Raw genomic sequence first — 18,789 nt, forward strand, 5'->3', positions numbered from 1 at the left:
CCCTCTCTCCTACGCTTCTCAGTTTCTTTTGTTCTCACTTTCACACTTTCTCTGTGTCGCTCCTCGTGTGAGCGTTGCTATACTTTCTGGATGGTTCGCCGATCGAAAGAGTCCTGCCACAATGTGAGTGTGGGTGAACGTGTGTTTGCATTATCTGCAATGAGACATGGTCTTGTGAGAGTCTCTACATCACCTGTTGCCATGGTAGTTAAATAGGCAGAGAAGGAAAGGGAGGAATGGAAGGGAGCCAGGCAGGCAGAGGAAGGGAGCAGAGGGAAATTAGATGAGTGCATGCTCTAAAATAAACTGAGGGGAAGGACTGCAAATAACAGGGAAAAGGGAGGAAATTGGAGATTCATACTTGTAGCTAAGTCATTTGGTTGAACAATACAAATTGCCCTGGAGTGCTATTTGTCTTTGAAGATTGGACGAGTCATCGGAAGTCTTAAAAATCTGTGATGTTTACAGTCAGAGCAGTGTAATCACTGAGAAACATGGTGTAGCTGCGTCTCTCCACCCACACTAATGAAACAGCAGTTGCCGGTAATATAATGCATAAGGCAAAGACAACCCATAATTTTCTCTTTCTCCAGTCAGCCATGTCTGCCTTTGCTAGACATCACTGAAGAAAGATGTAATTTCAAGTAATTTTAGACTGTCATAGATAATTTAATGGATCTCTTCTTAGCATAGGTAATACCAGTAACCCTTTCCAACAGCTGATTATATGAAAGATGTGTCTACTCCTTTTTCTTCTTCTCAGTTTTTCTTGCAAGAAATTTGTTCACCATGTTCAGAAAGAGACAGTGTTGTGTTTTGTCTCATCTAATTTGTTGTAAGTGAGATGGGAATTTGCTATAAGTTTACAGTAGGAAAAGCTGTGGATAAAGAAATTGAGCAAAACATGACTGTTTCTGTTAATATAAATATACAGAAACAGCCATATATATTTTTTATATATATATATGGCTATAATATAAATATGAATATAACATTTAAAGATTGTTGAGGTTTTAAGTGGATAGAAAATGCTTAAATCCATGTTCATTGATTGCGCCAACATATCTTGTGCAAGGCATAAATAATTTAGCACCTTTTCCTGCACATTACAATAAAATGTTAGCAGGTTGATTGAAAAGAAATCAAGGAATGTGCACCACTGGATTATTCACACAGAGGAGATATTGGATGTTTATAGTTTGGTTAAATAGTTTTTGTTGAACATAAAATGAAGGGGGGTGGGGGAGTCGATGAATGCTGATGTTGGAAGAGTAAAAAAGGAAAAGGAGAGGTAGAGGTGGACAAGTGCGTGTCAGCATAATTGCAGGGAGTAAATGGGAGGCAAGAAAAATAAGAGATGAATACGGGAGAAAGAAGATGGGAGGAGAGGAGGAGGGGAAGTGAACGTGAAGGGGAATGCCATTTGCGGCTTTGTTTGGTCCTCCCGAGCGAACGACGGATAGACATGGATAAACGAACAACTGAATGAAAAGAGGAGAGGGTGTGAGAGAACGCTGCCCCTTCTTTAACTGTCTTTTCAGAGATTAGGGAGGAGAGCATCACAGTGTGTGCAGTTCATCTATTCATGGCCAACGCCTGCGTCTCTCACAAGCATGTGAAAGAAGAGAGGGAGCAGGGACTTAGCCGCAGAGAGACTGTGTGTGTGGATTTCTTTATGAACGCATTAATCACGCGTACATTTTTATCAGATAGCTATGGGATTAATTCTGTCTGGTAAAAGTGGAGAAAAACTAGGCGTCAGTAAGAAAACAGGAGGTGAGCTGATACAAGGAGAGGGAGTATGTAGTCTACGTGACTGTGAACTGCAATAATGCACTTCTCTTGCACAATAGAGCAAGAGAGACAGTGTGATTGGCTTTAATGTATGGGAGCATTAAAGGAGAATGCTGTTAACAGTCTTGAGTATGTGGAGGGATCAAGTGGCAGGAAGAGAGGCTGACGCAAACAGGAGCTTTTTAGTTCCCGCAGTAAGCAGGAGAGAAATACACGATTTAGTTCTCATAGCTTAGTGGAGTGGGGATGTTGCAGGGATGTTATGTTTAAGATGGCTAATGGAAGTAGAGCCGATGTGGTCTGACAGCAATTTGTGCTGCAGGGCCTGCCTGGCTCATTTGAGAGTGAGTTGTGTGTGAGACAGAGATTGGAAGAGAGGAAGGAAAAGAAATCCAGAGCGTGTGATGGTGATGTGTCCAGATGGGCTTTGCTAAGGTTTAGTAGGCAAAAGCTTGATTTGTCTTCTCTAAATTCCCTCTCGTGCATCAGAGGTGAAAGAAGTCATATCTTCTAGCAGTGCATCAAAAGATCAGCATTTTAGTACTGTTAATTTACAGGCAGATTGAGGTGGCTTTATAGAGAAAGTGCGTATAAAAATGACACATTAGTAAAACATATAATCTACAAGTTTCTTAGAGAATTTATTACTAAATGTAAAAATGCATTAATATTAGATATTTCTGGGTTTAACAGCCGTGTAACCAATTTTTTGCCATCACGATTAATATCTAAAAGCTTGTTATTGAGCATTATGTATCCCAATATAACTATTCTGTGGTGAGGGCGGGGGGAAAAACAAAACTCTTTGTGTAAGCTAAGAACTAAATTAATTATTGTGCATTTGTTAGTCACGCATGTCAGAAGGTTAAATTAGACCCTATATAAAAGTATAGGGTATTTGGGGGGAGGGGTTAGAAAAAAGCATTACTTGCCAGTTCAGAAGCCATTTCATTGGAGGCTTTTGCTCACCAGCCTGTCACCTTGATTTGACCACAACACAAAGCTGGTGACAGTTTCAGGAAGTGTGCGTGTGTTCGTCTGGGCTTCTCACACTCTAAACACTCTTTCCAATCCATTTGACTCCCTAATCCACCGAGAAACCGCCGCTCTTTTTCCCATTCCACTTTTTTTTTCTTTTCCCTCTACCCCTCCCTCAACAGTTGACGAAGTGTCTGAGTTTCTGCAAAGTTGGCTAACTGGATTTTCTACAAAATCCACATACGCACACACACATAGACTGGCTAAACTGACTACTCAAAGATATTAGAGATTCAAAAACCAAATGTTCATATTTGGATATGAATCCTGTTTCCAGTTAACTGTTCTTGGCTGCTTTGGAGGGGGAGAGGAAAAGTAAGGAAAAAAAGGGAGTTGGGCAACGAAAACAAATTTAATTAGTTGAATGGCCAGTTGGGAATATTGGACGGCAAGGGTGTTAACTCGTTTGTAATGAGTTGTGGTAAGGCCAGCTTTATTGACATTGTGGTAGAACAATGTTAAGATATTTGAAAAATGTAAGGGCACAAAGCAGCTCACCATCTGATTGTGTATCATTCACAAAAGACATGTTAGTGTGTCATAAGGAAAATAAATGAGAAAAACGGAAATATGTAATGGCTCTAAATTTTTGACCATGGACCATGAGCTTCATATTTCAGTAGCCTAAGGCAGAAGTTTATATAATGTATATATAACACATTGTCACCATTTTATTGAGCTTTCTTGCCGTGCATTCACCAGGTAAGCCCCTTTTCCTTCCCAAGGGACATGATTGGTTGGTGAGCGTGAGGAAGGAAGTGCTTTGATAAGCTATAAAGATTCCAGTTTCCCTTCAATCCTATATTTTTTCCTACTTTTTGATTTTGCACTTTTGTCTTTTTTTTTTCTTTCACTTACATCTTTAAATTAGTTTTTGCTGTCGATCTGCTGTTTACCAAAAGTATTGCCTGCATTAGGTGAAGGTTTATCACATGCCTCTTTCTTTCTCTCAGTTTTTCCTTTTTCTTTCTTTCTTTTTTCTTTCCGAAGCTTTTTTAGTCTCCTTTCATTTCTTTCCCTCTCCCTCCCCCGGCTTTCTTTTGAGAGAGGGAGTAAAGAGAAAGAAACTTAATCCCTCTATTGAAAAAGAGGTGGACCAGTCAGGGGCCTTTTTTCTTTTCTTACTTTGCTCAAAAACCCACTCTGCTTCTCATTCTTTTCTTTGTGAATACTCAAAGTTGCCTGTCCCGAGCACTTGCTCACACACATGTGATTTTTTTTTTTTTTTTTCCAATTGATTTTCCCCACCATTGTCTGTTTTTGATGGATGGCTAAATTCTGCATGTTGTTCTTACTGTTAAGACTGTAATGTACAGTTTAAATTAAAAATATTGTTATATTTGATTTTAGGGACTTTAAACTATACCAGTGGGGGTGCCACAAATTCAGAAAGCATAAGTTTCCCATGCACAGCCATTGGTTCAGCGGCACTCATGCTGCACTAAGGGCTATGATGAAAGCCAAATTTGTGAATGTTAAAATGTTTCTCACAAATACAGATACTCTGTGACTGAGGTCAAACCAGCATTCATACCATTTTAAAGCTGTGTGGGGGAGATGTCAAATTGAAGTATTGCATGATGGATGGGGTTCTGGAATTATGTTTGGTGACCATTTGATAACTGTAGACTTTTTTTAAGCTATACGCTTTGTTCAACTATGTTCTTTACTGGACACAGTAATTTTTTATAACCTACATTAGCCTTGATTATTCATTACAATATTTTAAATTCATCTAGTGACTGCTGTGTCAGGTTTTTTTTAAAAACCTTTAGGGACTGAGCATAAAATGTTTTTGCACATCTCCAGTTATAATTCACAAGTGTTCAAGTGTGATCTGATCTTCATGTAATTCACAAATATAGAAGACACAGTCTGAAATTGTTTTATTACTTTAGTTAATCAAAGTTAATTGAAAATCAAGTACATAAACATTAATTTCCTGTTTTTGGTTTGTTTTTTTTTTGTTTGTTTGTTTGTTTGTTTTTTCCCTCACATTGAGGGCTGGAAAGAAAGTCAATACTTAAATGTATCTGCTCTTTTCATAAAAAGGGTGTCTTGATCACAACGTTTAAAGAAGCAGCATTGTGACGTTACATAACAATTAAAAAAAAAAAAAGAAAATATCAGGAAATATTTTTAAATACCTGGATGTTAATAAACCCTAGCAAAGGACAAACTGCAAATAGCAAACTGCAGGAGCGTTGCTTCCAAATGAGGTTACCCTAAGGTGACAGAAAAACACCTGCATTGACATCTACAGAAACCTTTGTTCCTGTTGTCTATAAGAAAAGACACTGAATAATGGGATTGATTTTAATGGAAAGACAGCATAAAGGAAATGACTGCTATCCCACAAAGCAAACCAAAGAAGTAGAACTGAAATGCGCAGTGCTGTGCTTGGAGGAAAAAATCCAATGCACATTATGAACAACACCTCCTGCTGACAGTGAAGCATTATGAAAGGAGTGTCAAGGTCAGAGTCTAAAGGAACAGCAATTTAAAATTGTATCCAGACGTTTTACAGGGGAGAGTCAGGGCACCAGTGTATGATGTGTATGACAGTGTATGAAGCTTAGGAGAGATTGTGTGATGCAAAAAAAACAATTATTCAAAGTACACAACTAAATCGACACAATGATTGACAAAGATAATTAATATTATCTTTTCTACCCAGGCTAAAGCAATGACCTAAAACCAATTACGATGCTGCTGGATGACCTAAATAGTGCAGCTTAATTGAGACATGATGAACTAAAACAGTTTTGTGGGGGAGGAATGATTCAAAATTCCTCTTGCTTGTTGTCTGTGAAGCAGCTACAGGGAACATTTTGTTTTTGTATCTTGTACTGTGTGTGTCTTTGTCCCTGTGTGAGTGGCTGTTAAATGAGTTTGTCACATTATGTTTTCTGTAATTGTGGCTCAGTTATCTAAGGTCGGACTGCATTTTAGAATCCATTCGGAAATGGTGGTAATGCCAGAGTTTTCACAAATTTGTTTTCCAGTAGGTGTGCTACTAAGGATTGACATATAGCTGCCATTTAAGGATATAAAAACAAAATGAAAGGAAACATATAAAATATATATATAGAAAAAATAGATTAAAAAAGGACACCACAAACTCTTTAGATTTTTAAATGACGTCAGCATTTTTCCAGCAGCTGCAGACAGCAGTCTGTTGCACAGAGTGCTTGCTCACTCGTGGATGATATGTTTGTATGCATTAAATTGCATATTTCCCAGCAAATTTACTTGGGCAGAAACATGGCAGTAGTTTAAATAATCTGCTTTTCTAAAGTATTGGACTGCAACTGTTAGTTTATTTGTGATATCTCAATAACTTAGCTAACTGGGATATGTAATGGATAAGACTATATGCTGGTATACTGCAGATTTCAATGGAGGTGCATTGTACATTTACTTTGTTTTTCGTGTTTTGTTTTTTTTAAAGGTAGGTACCTGTTTTCTTAATAGTGTGACTTTATTCTTGCTTCATCATCCTTCCACTATAGACTAAAATAAATAAAACAATGCAGGAAGCAGATTCACTGCAATGGTTGTATCCTCTTTTCCCCACCCTACTCATTCTTCCACATCTTTCCATGTCTTAATAGGCTGTCCTCTCCCCCAAGGCAGATTTGTGGGCTATTCTACTTTCCTTTCCCTGTTCCTCCATCACAACTGACACACAAAATGCCAAGCAATTCACTCAAGTTGCCCACCATGGAAGGCTGATTGCCATCCCCCTTCTCTCTTGCTGGGTGGCACAGTTAGACCACTTAATATCAATATTCTCTTTGTGGTAGGAGATGTGGGGGCAATTGCCCTGACTGCCAAAATAGTTGTGCACACACACACGCTGACTTTTTCAGGCACGCAAGCCTAGCATAAGCACACACACTGGAAACGCAATAAGTGGGACATAGGCTAAATACAAGAACACTGACACATACACACAAGTGCACATGTAAACCTACACGCACTGGCAAAATGGGCAGAATGGGGACATGTAGAAAAGGAGTTGCACACACATTTGCTGTAGAGTTAGTATGAGGAGAAGAAAGCCTCCAGTCGCCCATGCAGTCAGACACACACTCATGCAGAAAGCAGATACTCGTTGTCTAAGTGTGGCCTTAGGCTCGCTGAGTGAGGTGGGAGTTGAAACTGAGGACCAGAACACTTTCAGATTTTATTTGGGTTTTTTTTTTTAATGGCTTGGAAAGAATTATACTGCACTTTACTGAAAGAGTGCACCAGTACAGAAACGGAGAACGCAAATGGTGAAGTGATACATTCAAGTAAATTTAAAAATTCATTTGAGGAATTTACAACGTACTTGGAGTCACATCACAGAACACTTATCATAAACATTCAAATTAGCAGTGATATTTGTGGCAGTGAGCCACAGTACCATATGAGCCGAATCAAATCCTGAACTGTTTTTTGCAGTCGCTACATCTCCAACTGCAGAAGTGAGGGAGAGGTTTTAAGCTGCTGACAGTTACAGCTTGTCTTGTTTGTCTGTCTTCTATATTAAGCATGAATAGATGTTTTGCTACATTAATAAGGATACCTGTTAACACTGTCATTATTATCAGTTAACATCGGAGATAGCATTAGATGGCGTTAAAGAATTTTAGAAGAGTGTCAGTCCATTATATCACTATCTCAAATAACATCTTATTTCTGAGTAAAATCCTTGCAGTGAACATGACTCATGTCAGACACTTGAAACTCTCCAGTTTCAGCTGGCACCACCTGAACATATGTACTGTGGGGGTTTTTTTTGGGGGGGGGGGGGGGTTGTTTGTTTTTAAACGCAGTACAAAAAAGAAATTGAACGCTCTCACACAGTCATTAAACTTCATATCCTCCTTTTAAGGCCTAGAAATTTTTGCAGGCAAAGTTACCACTTGCAAGTTGCAAATACAAGTGTAAGTGTGTGTGTGTGTGTGTGTGTGTGTGTGTGTGTGCGCGTCTTTTTACGACATCTCAATGTAGACGATGCAAGTGTGTGTCATAATTATTTTTGTAAATTGTATATTAATCCGTTTGATTGCTGTAAACACAAAACTGCTGAAGTGATACTCATGCGCTGTCTAATATCACACAGCTGAGGCACGGTACCCCTCCCAGGCAGGTGAAATTGGTGCAATCTCCCTCTGGCTGAATGTTCATGCACTTTGACTCCAACAGTTTCAAGAGATGCCTGCTGATCCTGTGATCATGTTTTTGGCTTTCTTGGAGATTTTTCTTTTTACACAAAGAATTACTGTATCTTAAATTGTCTGCCAGGTTCTAATTATTTGCACCTAACCCTTTTATTCCAGTGTGGCGAACTTAAAAGTGTGATAAATACTTTTTTTTCATTTTAGAATAAGAACATCTCCTAATAGTTCTGCCTTCAGTCTGATGTGTAGTTTGGTAGATGCAATTTGTATACAAATCTGTCTATAATTTATTGATTAATCCTGGTAACATCATACAATGTCCTTAGCAGAGGAAATAAACAGCACAACTAAAATCCAGTTCCTATATTTCCACTGGCTGGACATATTTGATTGGTTAGATATTTAGCCGAGCCTTCACTCTGGACTTCCCCATCATGTCTTGAGGTTTGCACACTATTCAAACAGAAGTGTGTGCTCCTGTATGGCTCCTGAATCATCTTAGAAAACACTGAAGAGGCAAGATTATGTGAGAATTTCTTAAATATTATTACAGCCAAATAAAAGGATCATTTTTCTAGATCAGTTTTCATACCATTGGGCACAATGCATGCTGCTCATTAAATAGATTTTTTAAAAAAAGAAAAGGAAAAAGAAGCATTGGTTGCAAAATTCATGAAGTTGAGTGGTGGCGTGTGCACACACTCACATTTGTCTTTGTGCAATACGCAAAACTGTGTCACACGTCTCATGCACCACTGCATCCATTTACTGGTGGAACATCTCCAGTGTGCAGATCTAGAACACGGCAATTGAGAACGATCAAAACATACTCGTAAGGCCTGACCTCACACAGAAATGAGCATAAAGCACACACTCGCATTTACTGGTGCATGGATATTTTCACAAATGCTCCCTATATGAGGATGCACTGTAGTTGTTATGATAAGCAATCAATGTAAATTTACTGTTTTGTGTCACACAAACACATTTTTTCCTTTACGCATATGCACAATGCAGTGTTATGTGCTGTCAAGCAAGTGTCAAGCACAATGTTATTAAAACTTGAGTGCATCTGTGAAATAGTATTAAGTGCACAAGTTATAATGTGATTGTTTTAATATGCAAGTAATAAGTAAGTAAGTATGAGTTAAATTTTTCCTTGTAATTTGTTTTGAGATCTTCTAACAGCACCATGAAGGTCAAAAGTCATCCTTAAACCGTTAAGTCTGTCCCTACAGGGAACAGGGTATATAATCTCCCATGTGTGAAAAGCCCTGCTGTTTGTTTGCTCATTTTACTGACAAATGGCTGTAGCTCCAGCCTTCAGTAGTCTGCCTTTGCTGTCCCCAACTTCAAAGAGATCTGTGGTAATATGATTGCAGCTGTACATATTTCATAAGCCTCTAACTGCTGATGAAATACTGAGTAGTAGTGTAAGTTGCATCTGAAAGATTATTTGCTATCCTTCTCGCTTTCCCTCCATGCCCTTTGATATCTATTTCTGGCTAAATATGAGCCTTCTCGTGTGTGCTGCCGATAGCATTTAACGTCCTGAGCCTGTGTGTAAATGCATGTGTGTTAGGATCATCCACATACACGTCATGTTTAATAACAAGCTTTTCATGCTGATTAACACTGACTTTAGTGTTGAATACCAGCAGCACGAAATGTCAGTGTTTAGAGGTATTGCTCTGAGAGTAGGATATCACTTATCATTTACTTTGCACAGTCAGTGTTTTTATGTCATAGAGCTTTGCATAGATAAAAATATTGGTGTCAACATTTTATTTATGCATTTTTTGTTCTTTTTCTCCTCCAAAGCCTTTTCATCCAATGGTAAACCTGGTGTGCAGTGCTGATCTGAGGATGTTCCTGTGTGCACTATACGCTCCAGTCTGCACTGTGTACGGCCACGTTTCCATGCCATGCCGATCCCTTTGCCAGCGGGCCAAGGATGAGTGCCACAAACTCATGGAAATTTTTGGCGTAGCCTGGCCAGATGATATGGAGTGCAGCAGGTATGAATCTGCTATATTTAAAAAAAAAAAAAAAAAAAAAAAAAATTAATTTAGCTTTATTGTCATTTTAGACTTGCTGAGATGAGGTACATCTGACTGAAACTTATGCTTGATCTATAGTCCTGCATTAAGTCTACAGCATATAGGCTACAGGGTACAGGTTTAGAGCAATGTCATAACCTAGATAACCTATGTAGTGATTTCTTACCTTGATGTCGATTATAATATTTTTCCTGAAACTGCTGTGTTGATGTAGCCGTAAGGTCATTGTGGAGGCTGTTGTCTTTATATAATTTCTTTTACTTTTTTGGGGGCAGGTTCCCAGATTGTGACGAGCCCTATCCTCGTCTAGAGGACCTGCTAACAGGCTCTGAACCCACTGACCAATCATCAATGACCGTCCAAAGAGATTATGGTTTCTGGTGCCCCAGAGAGCTCAAGGTCGACCCAGACCTGGGTTACACTTTTATGGGCAGGAAGGACTGTTCTGCCCCATGCCCCTCAATGTTCTTCAACCAGCAGGAGCTCACCTTCATCCGATACTTCATTGGAGTTGTTTCCATTGTTTGTCTGTCTGCAACACTCTTCACCTTCCTGACATTCCTGATTGATGTTACAAGGTTTGAAAAGCTGAATGTAACTTCTTTGAAAGTATTAGTATCGTTGCAGTGGAGAAAGACACAAAGTCATTTTCTTTTATCTTCCTCGATAGGTTTCGGTACCCTGAGCGACCAATCATCTTCTATGCTGTGTGTTACGTCATGGTGTCGCTGGTGTTTTTCCTGGGTTTCCTGCTGGAAGGCAGGGTCGCGTGCAACCCTGTCAGCCCTTCCCAGTTCAGAGCATCCACCATAACACAGGGCTCACACAACAAGGTTTTTGCTCATTTTTATGGAATCTGGGGGAGAAAACTGCCTGATTTAAAATTGTCAGCACATTAGTGATGATTTACTGGGCTAAAAACTTCTAAACTAGATTTTAAATTATTTATTTTGTGGTTGAATGATGAGGTTGACGGATGTTTATTTAGCAATTAATAAAAATAACTATGCTACACTTTAAAAATGCTGTCTTATTAACTTCATTACTTTATCTTTATTACACAGTGCAATTATCTATTTACTGACTTAGAGCGCACACGTGTCATGAATTTACTTTTTACTACTCTATAGTTGCAGATTTACAGTTTTGATGACCTTTCCCAAATGATTAATTGATCAGAGGTTTTTCCTCCTGTGTTTCTCTCTCAGGCATGCACCCTGTTCTTCATGGTTTTGTATTTTTTCACTATGGCCGGCAGTGTGTGGTGGGTCATACTGACAATCACTTGGTTCTTGGCTGCTGTGCCTAAATGGGGCAGCGAGGCCATTGAGAAGAAAGCCCTCCTCTTCCATGCGATTGCCTGGGGCCTCCCAGGGGCCCTGACCGTCACCCTGTTGGCCCTGAATAAAATCGAGGGAGATGGGATCAGTGGAGTGTGTTTCATAGGGCTGTATGACATAGACGCCCTGAGGTGGTTTGTTCTGGCACCGCTCTGTGTCAATGTGGCGGTGAGTACAGTTCAGGAGATAAATGAGTGAGTGGGTGGATGAAAGAAGTGGTGAGTAGGATGGATGTGGTGTGAACCGATTAATGACTGCATGAAATAATACAAGTGTGGACATTGGGAGAGATGGATTGGTTAGTAATGATGGGTGGGTCATTAAATGTCTTTTAGACCTGTCTGTCAGTCACCCAACCTTTAAAAGAGTTTTTTAAAGGTTCACTGAGCCTTAACTTCTTGTCTGTCTTCTGTCAGGTTGGCGTCTCCCTGCTTTTAGTGGGCATTGTCGCTCTGAACAGGGTGCGCATGGAAATTCCTCTGGAGAAGGAGAACCAGACCAAACTAGTCAAGTTCATGATCCGGATGGGAGTGTTCTCTGTGCTGTATCTGGCTCCCTTGTTCACTGTGATTGGCTGCTACATATACGAGCACACATACCGGAAGATCTGGGAGAAAACATGGATGGAGAACAACTGCAGGCGTTATCACATCCCATGCCCATACAAGGTAAAAGGATGAAAATAAGAAAGTGCACGATGTGATGGTGTTAACCTCACTAGACAAACTATGTTTCATTTCTTACTAGATGATGTAATAATATAGTGAAACTTTAGAGAAGACACTATCTGTGCTTGTTAAGACGGTGCATGTGTAAATCATTTTTACAGCTGCCAGCTGTTGTGCTGCAACTTTATACTTGGATAGCCTGTCTTAAGAAAAAAAAGTGTCAGAGTAGCTAATCAAATCTGGTAGTCTACAGTCTGAAAGCACATGCTGCCTGTTTTCTCAGCTGCAAACAAATATCAGAGCTCTGTCACTCACAGTTTGTCTGTGCTGTCATACTGCAAAAGTTGAATGGTGAAAATCCGCAGGTGCTCTGTTTTGAGGAATCTGTGTTTTTCTTTCCTTATTGGGGAGGGAGCTTGTCTGTGTCTCAGGAAAGAAAAGTGTAAGACTACTAAACATATCATAAATAATGAGTGAACAAGATACTTCTCCAGTGGAAGGAGTTAACATCAATATAGCTTCCATTCATGCACTCCTCAAATGGTCAGGATTCCCAAGTTGTGAAGTCATCGCACCAACTTAATTGTGTTCGTGTGCTTTTTTTTAAGTCAGACTGAGGGGACAACATGGACCGGGAAAAGGCAAAGTACTGCAAAACAAACAATAAAGTGTTCATAGCTGATTTTGATATATAGTTACTAGGGGTGCAACGATACACAAAATTCACGGTTCGGTTCGGTTCGATACTTTGGTGTCACGGTTCGATATTTTTTCGATACAAAAAAAATGTTCATGCATTTTTAATTTGTCATTTATTAAAATTATAAATATATATTTTAACTCAAAAGTACAGTTTTTAAATTTAACCCTAACCCTTGTGCGCGTTTTTTATTTTGACAGCGAATGCGCACCTGCGGACCACTTATGTGCAGCCCTGGTTATATAGCTCGTCATATTGCAGCCACAGAAATTCTTTTGTCCATGAAACCATAAAGCTGCACTTTCTTTTTGCCTTATAGTCTGATTTGTCATAACTTCTCCGTTTTGTGGTAAGCTTTTCTTTGGCTGTCACTTCTTCACCCTGACCTGTCTTATTTGGCTCAGCAGAACTGAAATGCTTTTACACACTCACTCACATAAGCTCAGCGATTCTCTGCGCGATCAACCTCTCACATGTGTAAGCTGCGGGAGATTTCACTTGTCATGTTTGCATAGTAAGCTAACGATTAATAAGACGATGTCAGAGGAATTGGTGCACAAATTATCATCACTCACAGATCAGTGCTGTCGCTCTCTATACACAGTTCGCACGATTGCAAAGTGAAAGCAAAAAAACAAGCGCAAATTCAAACGCGACTTCAATATGTCACATATTGACAGTGGCTCACCGATGCCAATGACATAATTACCCAGCTACATTTCTGAAAGAATGCAAAAGCATTGACATATATTTTTCCTACAATAGCCCGACGGGCAGGGAAGAGATAGATTTTGGTAGCTCGACTGAAAAAATCGCTAGCTCCGGGACGTCGGGCTAGCGATATTGCAAGCCCTGTATCTGATTGAGGAATCACTCATCTTTGGAAAAGAGAGTTTATTACAGAGAAATGTCTCTTTCCAAAATAAAAGCTATACTATCCGCTTCTTCTGGGCTATATTCTCAGCAGCATAAGGAGAATCATGTGCTAACAGCTGTCTAAATGACTCGGCTAAAGTTAGTAGCATGCTTGCTTTTTTTTGTCTGCTTCCACTTGTCTTTGCACTAGGATGATGTCGGTGTAAATGTGCAGTCATATTCGTTGTGTTCCCACTAGTGCTTTCAGGTTAATCTCGTTGAAATGACCTTAACGCCACAACACGGCAAATCTCCGTTAACGAGCTACCGCCGATCGCTCCGTGCATGGGGCTAGACGGCCAACACGTTAACGAGCTAACTGCGCTAACACACTAGTTCACACCAATGTAATTGAGCATTGCATGGCACATCCAACATACTGTTTTACTTTAGTCCATGACTCGCTTACCTTCAGGGTCATACGTCACATGAAAACCAAAATAATTCCAAACGCCAGATCTGAATGAGGGTCAATTTGCCTGTTGCAAGGAGAGCTTAACTTCTGTCTCGCTAGCTTGCCCTGTGCTCTTCCTTCTGACGATGCTGTCTGTGTGGAGCGCTCAGTGGATCTGCGCTCGACAGTGCAGCCTAGGCGGAGTAGTCGAACACAGATTCACTGAGCGCTCCACACAGACAGCATCGTCAGAAGGAAAATTGATAAAATAAATTACAAATGTTGTATTGTTCGATACATATGCGTACCGAACCGAAAGCACTGTATCGAACGGTTCAATATCGATACGAATATCGTTGCACCCCTAATAGTTACTTAACCTGTCTGACAAAGATTATCTCTAGAATTATCATTTTTTTAACTAGTTGGTGTATTTGAAGAGCACCTATGCATTGTCTCACAACCTGGCTCACAGGTAGTAACTAGTAAAGGATCATTTTTTTATGGAACATAATTAAAAAGAACATGTTTGTCAGCTAGTCAGTAGTGGGTGTGTGGCAGAGTCTGTAGAAGGCAAATAACCCAAGAATACGTGCTGTAGCTAAGTGGATCTACCGGTAGTTCAGGAAGCTAGTATTCAAATCAGGGCAGTGAGCAAAAGAGACCTGAAAGGATGGAGCTTTTATAACCAAGCTCACTGGGCCCAGGTTTAGCTCATACAGCCAGTTACTTCGATCAGCACCTGTAGAACAAATCACAGCACAAACCACAAAACACAGACACATTCACCACCCAGGGGCCATCGCAGTTACTGTTAGAAAATAACTAATATGCAATAAAGGAATGAATCAAACTTTTCTTACAACTATTTTCAGCAAGTTATTTACTTTTATCTGTCGGATTTTAAGAAAATGCAACTCACTTAGCCAAAAAAAAAAAGGAAAATCATGTCTGTTTTCTCGGTCTGAAACTCAGTTTTTCCGATTATCTGACCTCACATGAATACACAATTACTCAAGAATGGAGCTCAACGGGTTTTTTTGTTTTTTACCTTTTTTACAAGTTAAGTCTTGCCATGTTCTGTAGGCCAGAAATGTATGAAAACACGAGGGAAAAACAAAGTCTCATTTAAAAAAAAAAAAAGTCCAATCATATAATTTTTCTGGTTAGCCAACATTTTAGCTAGTTTATGTTAGCCACTCGGTTCTGAGAAATAAAAACAAAAATGTACAATTACTAGTTTAACGTGAAGATGATTTTTAATTGGTATCTGGAATTTAACCAGGTTTTATTCAGATGAGCTCTTACCTTTGTTGTAGCCGGTGACGTCAGAATTGATTACAGTAGTGGGAAGACATTTAGGAACTACAACAAGAACTCCCATGCTTACTTTATGAAAGAAAGCATTGTGGTGAAGTGGTTAGCACTTTCTCTGCACATGTCCTGATTGGCTGGTGCCTTTCACTGTACAGTTGGCATGTTCTCCCTGCATGGGCTTCTTCCCACATTCCAAAGAGACACACGTCACATTAACTGGTGATCCTAAACTGGCCGTAGGTGTGGATGTGAGACCCTGTGGTCACCTGTCTCTCTGTGTTAGCGACCTGTCCAAAATGTACCCTGCCTCTTCTCCGATGACTGCTGGGATAGGCTCCAGCCCCCCGCGTCCCTAAGTTAAGCCGTTAGATGGATGGATAGATGGATTATTTCATGATCAAAGGCCCAATCTCAATTCTCCCCTTCCATTTTTCACTGCAGCTTAGGGCAAGGTGGTCCTCCACGCTTTGTTTGGGGGGCTAGATGACCACTATCCTTCAATTTCCCAAAGAAATGGGATACCTAAGGGCCAAGGGTGGGAGCTGGGATTTGGCCAAAGATGCTGAGTGCTTGGTTGAGAGTGGGTAAGAGCTGGCACTTAGTTGTGTGTGCGGCTGAGTGAGTAGGTATTTGTGAGGGAGGGGAGCAGAGTGTGGCATGCATCATTAGCTCAGCTAATATAGCTCTCAAGACCAATTCCACAAAAAAAAAAACCAACCTCTCCCATCTTTGTTTTGCTCCGTTTCCTTTTCTCTTTGTATTTCAGTTAATTTTCTCATGCATCTTTCAGCCCCTCTGCTCCCTGGGCTGCTTAGTCACGGTCTGCTGCCAGTCCTCCATAAGGGCTTTATCCTGTTTATGAAGATGGGTGGGAATGCAGTGATTCATATAGTCCAGTGCTAAATTATTAACCAGATAATTGTGCACAGTGCAGACGCTAACATACTCCATCCCTACCTGTGTGTCAGTCAGTTGGATGTGTGCACACACACACATACACCTTTACTTCATAAGGCTTTGTCATTGTTTCCATCACATGTCAAATTGTGTGAGTGTGTCTGTGTGTTTGTGAAGATCATGAAGATCCCCTTTACGTCCTATTACAGCTCTGGAATTTCAATATTGCTGTGTGTTATGTGATCTTTGCCCGGGGGTTTTCTGTGTGTTCTGGGAGAGGGCGCAGTTGCTTGTTCTTGGATAATTGAAGATTCTTTTGTGGTGTCAAAGTTCATTTGAGTTTCTTTCTTTGTGTGTGTTCACGGGTGATAATTTACTGAAGACCCAGGGCTTCTCGTTTTATCTGATGATCTAAATAAGACACATTTCATCTCAGCATGGGTGACAGAGACCTAAGCTAATTAATAAATGGAAATTCTTCTGGGCCCGGGTTTCAAAAACAATAAATCTCTTATCTCACTAAAAGGCTCAGCTGCTCATGGATTTTACCCTCACTGTAGTGAGGGTCAATTGCTTTAATAGCATCTTTAGGAAGATTTTTATCTTAATTTAAAAAGAAAATTTAAAGAATTTGATATCTTAAAGACCACCTAAAGTACAATATAATGGTTTTCCACAAAAACTTTTTAACACAGTACTCAGTGTGTTTGATGGTTTCCCATAGTGAAATTTTATCGGACAGATGAAACCATGATTTGGGATTGAACGACACAGCGTTCTGTTTGTTGTATTTCTTAAAAATCTGGGATTTATATTCAATAAAAAGAGGACCAAGAACCAAATCTCTGCCCTCTGCTGGGAGATCCATCAAACAGCTCGGTTTGTCTAGATTATGTTTGAGGATTTTAGTTTGTTAAATGTTGGTGGATCCAAAGCTTTTAGCATATCTTTCATGTTTAGTTGTCGAGGAAATATTCTACTGCACAATTAGTCTGCCTACATTATAATCGAAGCCTTTGTTCTCTTCCTCTCTCTCCTCTGCTTCACTTTACTCTGTGTTTTTAAAAACTCCATGCTGTGCTGATTAGATGATTGCATCGTTAACGTGTGCATTTTATTTTATTTTCAGGTTGAGGAGACCAGCAGACCGGCCATGGTTTTGTTCCTAATTAAATATCTGATGATGCTCGTGGTGGGGATCCCCTCTGTTTTCTGGGTGGGCAGCAAGAAGACCTGTTTTGAGTGGGCCAGTTTCCTACATGGACGCAGGCGCAAAGAGTAAGAAGAGACTGTGTGTCTTTTAATGTTCGAGAGAACTAAATTGAGTTTATCACAACTAATTATGCACTTAGAAGTATCTTGTACTTTGTTTCACATGCAATTTTCCTTCCCTCTCAGTTGTTCAGGGGTTTAGTATCTCTACTGTATTTCCTTTTGTGGTGACACGTTGCTATACAACAGCACATTAATCATTAATCTTCCCTATCCTGTCCTTATCAACTGTTTTCTTGTCTCTTTCCCGTATTTCTTCTTGAATCCTAAATGTCTTCCTACTCCTTCCCCCCCAATCTGTCTCTTGGTTCCAATTTTATCTGCGACTTGTCCCCTGTCTGTAAAAACGTCACACCTCTGACCTCCTTCACCTTTTTCTTTCTGCAGCAGTGGGGTGAATGAGTCTCGCCAGGTGCTGCAAGAGCAGCCGGACTTTGCTCAGTCTCTGCTGCGTGAGCCCAACACCCCCATCGTTAGGAAGTCCAGAGGGACATCCACTCAGGTAGGACTGCAAAGACAACAGCAAAAAGAAAAGCAGGATGGAATTATTTATAAGTGCCGTGGGAGTAAAGTCCAAACATGAATGTCCACAGGTTACGGCTCTGAGCTCTTTTGAAACTGATGAAAGGAAGAGAAGACTGAAATGAAAGATCGTATCTTGTATGCCTGTTTTTTTTTGTCAGCATCTAGAAGCTTTGATAAAGGTTTAATCAGACTTCATTGATAATATTTAGCCGCATCATCAATGAAGCTTTTCAACCCCTGTGAACCTGGCTAGGTGTCTATCATAATAATAAAAGTAATAACCTGAGGCATAATCTTGTCATTAGATTTGAGTCAAGATCCAAAAGATATGAATGTCTTATGCTGGAGTAATGTACACAGAGCCTTGAGCAAGATGTAGCCTTTTGGATTTGAATATTTACACGTTGTGCAAAGGTGTCGGGTGTTAAATTAAATCTTTAATCTCAGCGGTTTCAGCGCTACATGTGTTTGATCTCTCCTCCTGTAGGGCACTTCCACACACGCCTCCTCCACCCACTTAGCTGTTCTAGACGACCTTGATGAACCAGTTAGAACTCACCACGGGCACCCCTCCTCCACCAGGAGTAAGGCCAGCAGCGTCCACAGCAAGGCCAGCTACCACAGCAGCCTGCGGCGCACTCGAGATGACAGGTAGACCAGGAAATCCACGATGCTCTCGCTTCCTCTCAGACGATGTG

General features: G+C 40.2%; 1 protein-coding gene across 2 annotated transcripts in view; it reads left to right on the forward strand.

The window, feature by feature from the left end:
* LOC146583116 (frizzled-3-like) overlaps positions 1 to 18,789 on the forward strand; it is a 33,779-nt gene that overhangs the window by 12,023 nt on the left and 2,967 nt on the right. For both annotated transcript variants that reach the window (XM_085267527.1, XM_085267536.1), the window contains exons 3-10: positions 9,825 to 10,021; positions 10,339 to 10,641; positions 10,734 to 10,896; positions 11,272 to 11,571; positions 11,820 to 12,071; positions 17,424 to 17,572; positions 17,954 to 18,068; positions 18,579 to 18,742. In XM_085267527.1, the coding sequence (XP_085123653.1) occupies positions 9,825 to 10,021; positions 10,339 to 10,641; positions 10,734 to 10,896; positions 11,272 to 11,571; positions 11,820 to 12,071; positions 17,424 to 17,572; positions 17,954 to 18,068; positions 18,579 to 18,742 (1,643 nt within the window). The remainder of the gene's footprint in view (positions 1 to 9,824; positions 10,022 to 10,338; positions 10,642 to 10,733; positions 10,897 to 11,271; positions 11,572 to 11,819; positions 12,072 to 17,423; positions 17,573 to 17,953; positions 18,069 to 18,578; positions 18,743 to 18,789) is intronic.

This window comes from Mchenga conophoros, linkage group LG1 (genome assembly GCF_057382185.1).
Source record: "Mchenga conophoros isolate Kocher_MC1m ecotype Shallow Benthic linkage group LG1, M_conophoros_male_GT1.1, whole genome shotgun sequence".
NCBI classification, from domain to species: Eukaryota; Metazoa; Chordata; class Actinopteri; order Cichliformes; family Cichlidae; genus Mchenga; species Mchenga conophoros.